Here is an 11,426-nt window from a genome sequence, read left to right on the forward strand (position 1 = left end):
TGGGTATGTTAGTATCTTTACCATCATAACTTATGTTGAAATAAACATCTGAATGATGACCTTTTAAGAGTGCAGAATGTCACTTGGGTACAAAAGGACACTAAATCAAAACAAGCTCAAATACTTTCAGTTTTTGTCCCTATCTAGATAAAACATTAAGCTCTTGAAGTTGAAACCTGTTCAACGAGATTCAGAATTTGCCACATACAGTATTTTTCATGCCAAATATGACAAAGTTACCCAAGCATACTGTATGTGATAAAGTCTAAAAGAAAAACTATAAAAGACACTAAAACTTTCCACAACAAAAAATCAGGGTTCACACCAGACACGGTAGAGGCGGCAAGAACGAGACGCAATTAGGCATCCTACGGCGCGGTGCGCGTGGTAGGTGCGTTTTTGCCGCCTCTACCACGGCTGGTGTAAATGCTACAATTATACATTGTAGCTTTTTAGCAGTTTTGGTTCCTTTTCACACCACACTGATTTCTCTGTGGTGTCATTTATAAAGCGTGTGTACGCATAAAACGGGGCTGGAAACGTGCATACGCCATTTCCCATGCAAACATTACTTTCTTTTCTAAGTCTTAATATTTTTTGGTGTATGCCATTTTTGGCTTTTGTGCGTACGTAGACTTTTAGTAAGGATCCTACGCACAGTTTTATAAATGAGACCCCAGGTCTGCACCAGTTTAAACAAACCAAAATGCAGTCATGTGATAACATCCACATCACTCATTGGCCACATGTCTTTGAACGTATTTCCTAAACTGCTTCTCGATTGGTCAGAATCAACATGCGGGAAATTCCAACTGAACCCCGGAAGTAAACAAAAAGGAGGAAAATACAGCAGATACCATAGAGAGACGACTGCGCACTGTAATTATGTTTGTTGTTATATACCACATAGTTTGCAAACTGTTCATTTCCAGAATGAAGCGCTGATGCGGCTTGAAAACAACGTTTTAATGCACTTTAAACGGCGAAGCCGCCAAATTTCTATTAGGCTCCGCACCTCCTCGCAACTCAAACACTTCCTCATCCAATAATGCACAGCACAGCTGACTACGGCAGCTGGTTTAGTCCAAAAAAATCGCAGTACTTTTTGCAGTTAGGTCTGTTCAATCTCAGATCGCATTCTCACCACAAACGAACCGCTCCAGAGTTTGTTGGAAAATCTACCGAGACCACCTCTTCAAGGAGGTAATGGTCCGCTTGTTTGGTCCGCTTTTGGTGCGCACCAGAGTTTGATTGCTGGATTCTCACCCACCCAAACAAACTGCACCAAGTGAGCTATTAAGCTCTGGTATGATTCAACCGAACTAAACAAGGCAGGTGAGAAAGCGCCCTAAAAATCAATGGTGACGATCAACTGAAAAGCTTCATGCTGCAGTCTACGCATTGCTGGGGGTTCAGTGCAAAACTCACGATTGTGCCAATTTTTAATGGCGTGTTTGGCTTTTACGCAGCACCACAAGAACAGACAGGCAGATGACGTCAAGGTACCACGAGAACGATTAGAGAAATCATACTTGAATCGCTCTCGAATCAGTACTTTAATGTCATCCGTCTATCAGTTGTTGCGGTAAGCATGGAGTTGAACAAGCTTATTGTTTCAGAATGTGTATCAAATTGGGGAAGTCACATTATTTTGGCAAACAAGGCTTCTTTACGTCATTACTGTTTCGTAACTCCAATGGTTCACCACCATGTTGATCTCAAAATTTTACACATGAATCAGTGTCTACTATGATTTTAGTAATTTCGGGTTTCATTGTAAATATTTGATAAATGAAATGTGTTTATTATATTTTTTCACCAGCGTGTTTGTTGTTTCGAATGCTTTGAAACGGTGAATCAATTTGCAAGCAATATGGCTTTATGCCCAGCTGCACCACCTCCCGAACTCCAGCCAGCTCCCCGCCCCCCGCCCGCCACCACTGGACAAACTGACCAATCCAGGCGTGACCGACCTCAGTAGTCACAACAATAATCAGGCACACCTAGATTAATCAGCCCGTCCAACAATGGCAGACAGGAAACAAGGAGCCGGCCGAAGCCCAGGAAGCAGTGCAGCTGGGCACAAAGCCCACTGGTTCAACTGAATCAATCTTCGAAAAGCTTAGTTTTCCCCATCACCATTGTTGAGATTTGCATGGCCAGAGGACAATCTGTCCATTACAACAGCTACTGTACGTTTACTTTTTTCAGTCAACATCTGATAACCATAAAAACAAACTGTGTTTTACATCAACACACATTCATGTTGAAATGTTTATATACAAATACTGAAAGATGGGCACCAAACTAAACCAAAACAGGTCACAAAAATGGTTACTTCACATTGTGTATTTTAACATTTTGTTTCTGATTTTATTTCTACTAACCAATTTTAACCAAGATCTGAGACTAAGTTGATTAAATGAAACGCAACTAAGAACTCAAATCTAAGCTATGAGAGAGCAACATCTGATCCACGTCATCTGCAAACATTGATAAGGGAAACTGCTAGTCACTTTTCTGAAAAAAAAAACTATTCTAAGAGTCAGGATTAAAAATGTGGGGGCATCTAATGCAAACACACAGTTGAATTTGGGTGAAGACCAAATCCAGCACAAACAGGTTTAGTGAATGTTGTGTTGAAAGTGTGTAAGTGTGTGAGTGTGTGTGTGTCAGAGACGCTGAAGAACGACAGAGTACCGGCCGACCAGTCTAGATAAACTCCTACTCTATTAGAGGAAGGTAAAGACACAGGTAAGTCTGCCCTTACTGCATTGTGTGCTACAGTGTAGATGCCATTTGTGCGGGACAAAATCCAAGAATTTGGATTGTATCCTAAACAACTCTCATTACCGTTGCCCTTTCTCTTTATCTCTTTATATACCACTGATATATAAGCCACTCCGGTCAATTCAACCTCCCAGTAACAGCGTTCTTTCAGATCCTCTTTACACAGAACATTACCATAATGATCAAATCTCTCCGGATGATCCGGATACGGCTGGTTCTCTTTCACGCGTGTCACTGTTCGGTTTCCCTGAGACAAAAGAAGATCAAGACGTGCTGTATTTGAATCCAGTGTGAGATAACAGGAGTCTGTAGATGAAAAAACAACACAAACATTCAGGATGCAGAGAACTAAGAAGGTATGCATGTATTGCTGACGTGTTTATTAAAATTTACATTTTTTCAGTCCTGGCGTAATTCGATTCTCTCCTCCATAATCCAACCTATAGACACACAAACGCAAATACTACTGATGCATAGGAAAGAGATGTAGATACTGTAAAGATGTGAAATGATGCGGGGTGAGTATGCGTGTAATAGTGTTGATCATACTTGAGTTTGTTGAGTTTGTAGTTTGGATGATTGAGTTTATCCGAGAGCAGCTGAACTCCTGAGTGTTGTGGGTGATTGTAGGTGAGATCCAGCTCTCTCAGGTGTGACGGGTTTGAACTCAGAGCTGACGCCAAATAACAACAACCTTCATCTGTCACCATACAACCTGATAACCTAAAACACACACACGCCAACATGTATATTATTTGTAGTATATTTTACTTTGATTAATCAGTATATAGAGATAATTACCTCAGTATTTCTAGTTGACAGTTTGGGCTCTTGAGAGCATCAGAGATTAGCTTCACTCCTGAATCCTGCAGGTCATTGTTAGTCAGGTCCAGCTCTCTCAGAGGAAAATTCGAGGATTGTAGAGCTGAAGCGATGATTTCACACGAATGAACTGTGAGATTACAGTCAGCAAGTCTACAACAATAAAAAAAAATATTATTCATGTTTGTAGGCAAAAATCTGTGATCTGTTTGAGTTTGGCATTTGTGCTTGGGAGGCACCTTCCGGTACTGCATGCTTTGATTAGCGAGAGAGTGCTTTCATGGTTTTAAATATGGTTTAAAAACTGTTTTAGCCTTATGTTACTTAGTCTTCCCATAAAAATATTAAAATTAGACAAATAAAATATGAATTATTATATTTCAATTTCATTAATAGCTCAAAACCATAATTGTCTCTGGTCTGGGTGGTCAGTGCCCCCCCAAACTCCACTTCTAAACATAGGTTCGTAAGAAGCCTAAACATTCAGGCCTGTCAATCATCATTATGGGCATATATAAAGCAACCTTAAGGCCTCCGTGTTCACCAAATCTTCTTCCTCCACGCAGTTCTGTTGAAGGGGGGTTGAACTTGGGGCTCGAGCCCTGGCCTCAGGTTCGCTCTCTCTGAAGGTTCAGAGCTCCCTTCAAGGACAGCAAGCCAAGTTTGTTTACCACTAAACATTAAGATCTGAATGCGCAGCTGAATTAGTGAACTATGATTTAAACCTGTAACTAATGCTGTATTTTCATTTCATGCTCCTTTAACTGTAACAGTGGTAGCTGGTGACTTCTCTTCCAAGGGGCGTCATTTCAAAGTATTTGTTGGGAGTGTCATGTGTGTTGATCGTCATTTCAAAACACGTGTTCGGCGCCTCACGCGAACCATGCGCATCAAGCGTCATGTCAAAATAAGTGCCTGCTGCACACGCATCGAAAGGGTTTATGATAAAAGAGACACTCACAAAATAGTCGAAAGACACGAACTTAAAGGTATAGCGGAAGATTTTCTTTTTCCGAGTGGATCATCAAGACTATCGGTCATCCCAGTTGTCAATCATTCTGATGATATGTTGACGTAAGGCCGTCGTACATGCTCGTCCCTAGGTTCGCTTTCTGCACTTTCAGGTGTACCTGTATATGTGTGGTGGGCTACGGTTTCACCCATTCATTGAAGCTCGTGTTTTTTCAAAATGTCTAAGGTTCGCAAGAAAAAAAGTGTCTACGAATTGTATGACAAGACGAGGAAGGCCTCTGAAGAGAGAAACAAGGGCAGAGTGTTTTTTAGGAGAATATTACACATGCTGGCGTGTGCTAAAAGCACAGGTTGGGCTTCCCACTGAGGCCTCAGTCGGGAAGTTTCTACTCGACAGGTAAAGTTTGGCATGCTATTTGGAGAAATCCATTTAAAATCATTGCTAGTAAAAGTTCATGTAAGCAATGATTAGCAATGCTAGGCCTAGCACAAGTCACAAACCGCGCAGACACGGCAAACATCTCAATGTATAAGACATGCTGGCAGCAACTTGTAAACAGAGCGAAGAGAAGAAGCTTGTGCATGCTCTCTCTCGTGTACACATTTAATAGGCATTCCCTCTTGGGAGCAGGTAGAGTGTTGCGCATGTGCATTTCTTTAAAAAAAAGTGGAGAGGCGTTTCTTTTCAAAGATTCTGTAAAATCTTTTGCTATACCTTAAACAGTAAACTCATCAGATTTAGCAAGAATCTTTCAAACGCGAGAGTAACTTTTATCATAAACCCCCCAGACGCGTCCGCAGCAGGCACTCCCCTTGAGAAGAGACGCATGATGCACACGGCTCACAAGACGCGCCGAACACATATTTTGAAATGACAAACCACACACATGATGGGCTAAATACATGTTGTGCAAACTTTGCATCATGTGCCCTCGAAAAAACAAGTCACCGGCCACCACTGCTACAATAATTCATATGTATAGCATGTAAAGTACTAAAAAGTCGAATACATATACACTCACAGAGCTTTTCTACAGTTGTTGACAGCTGGTACGAGTCGTCTTCTGCCCTCCTGTGTTGTGTTGTATTTCTTTGGATCAAACTCATCCATCACCTCATCTGACATCTGAAGCACATAGGCTATTGTTGAACAGTGAGCAGCAGAGAGTTTCTTCTCTGAGGGTTTGTCTGATCTCACAAGCTCCTCAATCTCTTTGGACAGAGTCTGATCATTCACTTCAAGAAGACATAAAAACAAATTGATGGATCTTTCAGCTGAGATATGATCATTTTTAATTCTTTCTTTAATGTACTCTGTGGTTTCCCTGATGGTTTCTGAGGTGTCCACCGTGTGTGTCAGTAGATCCTGTAAGAGTCTCTGATTGGACTCCAGTGAGATGCCCAGCAGAAATCGCAAGAATAGATCTAGATGGACAGTTTTACTGTTAACAGATTTATCTACAACACCTTTAAAAAAGCTATCCACTAAATCAATAAACTGCAGTGTGTCAACATGTTTGGTTACTTGGCAGTAAAACGCATAGAGAGCAGCGAGGAACTCTTGAAAGCTGAGATGTATGAAGCAGTAGATTTTCCTCTTATGAATCACAGATTCCTCCTTAAAGATCCCAGAATGCAGTGAGGCATCAGTGATGTCTATCCCACACTCTCTCAGATCTTCCTCATAAAACATCACATTACCCTTCATTAGCTGTTTGAATGCCACTTCAGCCAGTTTCAAAATCAAGCCTCTGTTGGACTGCAGGAGTTTCTCTGAATCTCTTTCATCATACTTCTCATTCTTCATATTCATTTGAATCAGCAGAAATTGGATGTACATTTCACACAGAGTTTTAGGGATTTCTGCTCTCTCGTTGTCTTCTTTCAGGAGGTTTTGAAGCACAGTAGATGAGATCCAACAGAAGACTGGGATGTGACACATGATGTGAAGGCTTCTCGCTTTTCTAATGTGTGAGATGATTCTCTCGGCTTGATGCTCGTCGCTGATTCTCTTCCTGAAATATTCTTCCTTCTGATCGTCATTAAATCCCTGGATTTCTGTCTGACGCTTGATGTATTTGGAGGGGATCTGATTGGCTGCCGCTGGTCTGGAGGTGATCCAGATGAGAGAAGAGGGAAGCAGATCTCCTCTCATGAGGTTTGACATCAACACAGACACTGATGAAGTCTCAGTCACATCAGAAACTTTCTCGCTCGTGTCTGAAAACATCAGCGCCATTCTGCTTTCATCCAGACCATCAAAGATGAACACGACTTTACACTCATCATAAATCTTTGAGTCCAGATCTTCAAGTTCAGGATAAAAGGCCAGTAGGAGTTTGTGAAAACTGTACCGATCATCTCGAATCAAGTTTAACTCTCGAAACGGAAGAACAAAAATGAAATCCACATCATGATTGGCTGTTCCCTCGGCCCAATCCAGAATGAACTTCTGCACGGAGACTGTTTTTCCGATTCCAGCGATGCCTTTGGTAAGAACACTCTTGATTTTCTCTCTATTATTTAGTTCTTCGGGTAAGGGTTTAAAGATGTCATTGCAGTAGATTGGAGTGTCGTGTGATTTGGGCTTTTTCTCCATGTGTAAAACTTCATGTTCTTCATTCCCTCTTTCAATCTTTCCCTCTATAATGTACAGCTGTGTGTTCAGGAAAGTTTGATTTGTTTGTCGTTTGATTCCCTCAAGTAAACTCTCATACTTGTTCTTCATGTTGGTTTTGTGTTTGTCTTTGACTTTCTGCAGAACATCATCTACTGGTTGATAAGAATCCTGCTGCAGGTCTTCAGTCTGATCCAGCAGATCTGATGCTGCAGTGTCCTCCTCCATCTCCTCAGTGTCCTCACTGATCTTCTTAATATTTATCAAAAGATTACAATACAAATACCTGAAAATACAAAAATAAAATCACAAAATTAATTCTTTAAGTAATTCAAGACTTAGAAGTATCTATAAAGACTTGCATTAAAATCTGAATGCTTCAATTTTACATCCTTCAAACTCTGTGGAACATAATATGGTCAGTCTTCCAAAACCAGAAAAACAGGATGACAAGGCATAAAAAAGCAACTACATAGCCATGAAAAAATTAAGAGACCAATCCCGTTTCAACTTTAATCATAATTTCTGGATGTATTGTGAACATTTCAGTCCAGTGTCTGTTGAATTTTAATAAAAGTAAACCTCAGGGTTGACATAAACTCACCCAACAGCAAATGTAAAAGACTGAGAGCATGATAAGATGTGATTAAAAATAAGTTTTTTTTAAAGGCAATTTTGAAATTTCCCCAAAATACATAAAAACATTTTGTTGTTGAGAAATTATATTTGTAGGCTACTCGTTTTTTCTACAGAAGGTCACTCAAGATCAGAAAACATTTTTTTTTTGTTGCTATTTTAACCATTTCAATTTTGAGTAGCCTAAATTAAAACATTATTTTCATTAGGTATTTGGCAGAAATGTTGTCAATAGAATGAAACAAAAATTATATTTCACAAAAGTGAACATTTTTCAACTCTATCCCTGCGGAAAAAACAGCATACCAGCAAGACCAGCATATGTTGTGTTTTGGTGCTGGTTTGCTAGTGAACACCAGCTAAACCAGCACCAAACCAGCATCAGCACCAGCACCCTATGCTGGTCATACCAGCAAGACCAGCATATGTTGTGTTTTGGTGCTGGTATGCTGGTGACCACCAGCTAAACCAGCATAGACCAACATAATTCCCATGCTGGTTTGATGCTGTTTTTTTCAGCAGGGATATAGAAGACACACTTTCACCACTAACAACAATTTTATATGTTGTATAATGATAATACGTAGGTCGAAAACTGTAAAATATGAATTCAATTCTTAGCTGTCTAAACATGTGGGCACGCGATTCGATCGACGTAACGTAAATATGAAAGTATCGCGAGAGCAAATCAAAAAGCTGAGAGCATGCTCGAGATCATGCAACGCGAAAATGTGAGAATGAGAAATGAAAAGGTTAAAATAAGATGCATATTGCTTTATGTGCAAGGTGGGGTAGCAACATAAATTAGCGCCTTTAAGATATTCAAAGACAACTGTAAATCGCTGTGCCATCTTTGACTGGTCAAAGAAATGTGCAATGATGCTCAGAACCGAGGACTGCGTAAACATGTCCATATGAAAATGAGCAATGTTATATGATATTGACATTTAATCATTAAACAACTATTCAATCCAACAACAAAATTAATCCAGTAAATGTCATAGTTTTACTATAAAATCAAGTTAACTGCTTTAATGTGAAGTTAAAGGTTTCATTTTGTACTAAGTATTATACGTATTTTCGACTTACTGAGAAAGTCTCCATGAAATGTCGATTTCGTTTCCTTTCGTCAAGATTTTACTTTCACTTTCTCAGCAATACGTACTGTTTATTCATAATATGTCCAACAGGGGGCACTGCTTCCTTGACAGTACATTTCTTGCATCGCCACTATGGGTGAATTAACTTAGAAATTCCTTTAAATGAGCGAAATCTTTAACAACCTCTATTCCAAATTTTTAAAAGCAATATATAAATAAGATACATTTTATTTAGCAAAATACTGCATCTGTGTTGTATTCAAATAAATACATTGTGTATTCTCCCTATTTTTTTTGTTTTTTTTTATACAAATAGCTGAACCAAGAGTGTATTTCCCATGATAAACAAACAAACAAATTTTTGCTTATTTGAAAATGGACCAATGAGCAAACAGTGTGTGCAGGTAGCAGATAACAGATAACATAGAAGTACAGCGAGAGCGACACAGAAATACACAAAACAGTCAAGAATTGCTCTTGCAGTACTTTGATGTCATACGCTGATTGGTCTGTGCAGTGTCATATGAGGGCAAACACACTTAGGCTATGTATATAAACAGAACTCGATTTGAGGGGAAGTCGTATTCGTTGAAAGAAATGACAAAAAAACCTTGTAAAACCTCAATTCATGTCATGCAATACTGTTTAACTAATCATGCAACACAAGCTCTAATGCATTTGAAAAACACAATCCCTAACCTGCTGCAGTCATCATAATCTCACTGCAATGCACACCCAGAGATTTGAGATTTAAAAGGAGTCGTCATATTAAGGACACTTCTTAATTTCAATGACCAACAGAAATACAAAGCATCCTCTACTTCTTTCACACAATTACAAACAGAAATACACATTTTAACATCTATGTAACAAACTTTTATTTTATTTTTCAGTTCTAGAGGCATGCATTGCGTGCTAAACATCCAGTGCCCTACGTGTCCCTCTAAACAGATCAGACAGTAATTCGCCCAAATCCCATCAACCCCTCTAATCTTGTCACATGTGACCACCGAACGCTAATTACAGAAGTGATGTGCTGCAGAGTGACACAACTCAACCAATTATCTCACACTTTACCTTAACCCTGCACAAGGGTCAGTTTCTCCTAGGGCGGACCCTGCAGAACTTTGGGTCAATCCATCAGACGTCCTATTCTTTAGCCATTGAGGCTATTTGATTAAGCTTAAGACTTAAGGTTGACTTACTCAAATAGGGCGAGTTGCGAACACAGAAAGTTGGTTTTCTAATCACAGTAATTCTGGAATGAGCTTACTGTGCTTTGGCACAAGTATTCCAGATTGCTTTTGGTCTGAAAGTGATATGTTCATAGTAGATGTTAAAGAAACCTTCGTTGCTTCAACATAAAGCTGCAAAAGCTGTACGAGTTTATCTTCCTTCTATCTCTTTTAATAGTCTGTAAATGCACAAACCTTGTGACACTCTTTAACTTGAACCAGATGGCATGAACCACAGCCAAGGGCTCTAACAAACGCCAGTGGGCACGAGAGGATGAAAGTGCTGATCTTACAAGCTCTAGTGGATCTAGTATGTAGATACTGACATTATCACTTAGCGGTGTTGTAATCTCCTTCCATCGTGTAAGAGAAAATCACTTGTGCTCAAGAAGAATAACAACTTTACCACAATAAGAAGCTAGTGTGCACAGCCTAAAAGTTGCAAAAGTCTGACAGGAGAAGGGCATTATTCAATAGCTGTTGGTTCGATTACATCTGGGTTATAAAAATCTTTACAGCTTGTTCTTCAGTTGGACAATAAGATAAACACATCACTCTGGTTTCCTTTACCTGCCTGTGCCATATTTGAATGTTTAGCTAAACAGAAGCCTTTTATTAAGTAAAGTATATCCGTATGGCAAGAATGGTTTATTCTTAGCCCCACTCCTTCCCCAGCACCGCCTGCCTAGATCTGCTACGGGGGTTCTGTACAAGCGTTAACAGATTGACCCAAGCACCGCCCTGCTAAAAAAAAAACAATAGACACCATCACAGAAATTCTATTGGATTTATTTGTTTTAATGGGAATTTTATTGGTTGTATTGGAAACTATAATGGTCTCTATGGGTCTCTGTTGGCCATTAAATCCTAAAGGAATATGTCCCAAAACACACTACATAAAGGAATTTTGTAGTGGTTTTAATGGTAAATGCTAATGGTTCCTATTGGTTTTTTAATGGAAACCATTAGGAATTTCTGTAATGGTTTTATAGTTTTTTTTTCAGCAGGGCGTATAGGTTATAGGCACTGTTGTGTTGAAATAAAATGCGTATTGGCAAATTGAAATCTTAAATAATTTTGACAATAAGACAAAGTCTTGCTGGGTTCCAGCTTGACATCTGATTTTTCATCAAAATCATCAAATATATTCACGCTTTAAAAAAAAAAGATTAGTATTTCTTCCTTTTTTTTAGACTGACTTCTGTTCAATCAGGTAAACTTTGCTCTGAGTACCATCCACTACCCAGTAAAAGG

At 39.4% G+C, this 11,426-nt stretch overlaps 1 protein-coding gene across 1 annotated transcript; it reads right to left on the reverse strand.

The window, feature by feature from the left end:
• Positions 1 to 1,158: 1,158 nt before the first annotated feature.
• LOC129416170 (protein NLRC3) lies at positions 1,159 to 9,158 on the reverse strand. Its single transcript, XM_055170443.2, has 6 exons — positions 8,927 to 9,158; positions 5,607 to 7,487; positions 3,592 to 3,765; positions 3,340 to 3,513; positions 3,184 to 3,230; positions 1,159 to 3,096 (listed from the first exon to the last, which is right to left on the reverse strand). The coding sequence occupies exons 2-6, from the start codon at positions 7,427 to 7,429 to the stop codon at positions 2,570 to 2,572; spliced, it is 2,745 nt and encodes a 914-aa protein (XP_055026418.2). The 5' UTR covers positions 7,430 to 7,487; positions 8,927 to 9,158; the 3' UTR covers positions 1,159 to 2,569.
• Positions 9,159 to 11,426: the final 2,268 nt, after the last annotated feature.

Source organism: Misgurnus anguillicaudatus, chromosome 11 (assembly GCF_027580225.2).
Source record: "Misgurnus anguillicaudatus chromosome 11, ASM2758022v2, whole genome shotgun sequence".
In the NCBI taxonomy this organism is placed as follows: domain Eukaryota; kingdom Metazoa; phylum Chordata; class Actinopteri; order Cypriniformes; family Cobitidae; genus Misgurnus; species Misgurnus anguillicaudatus.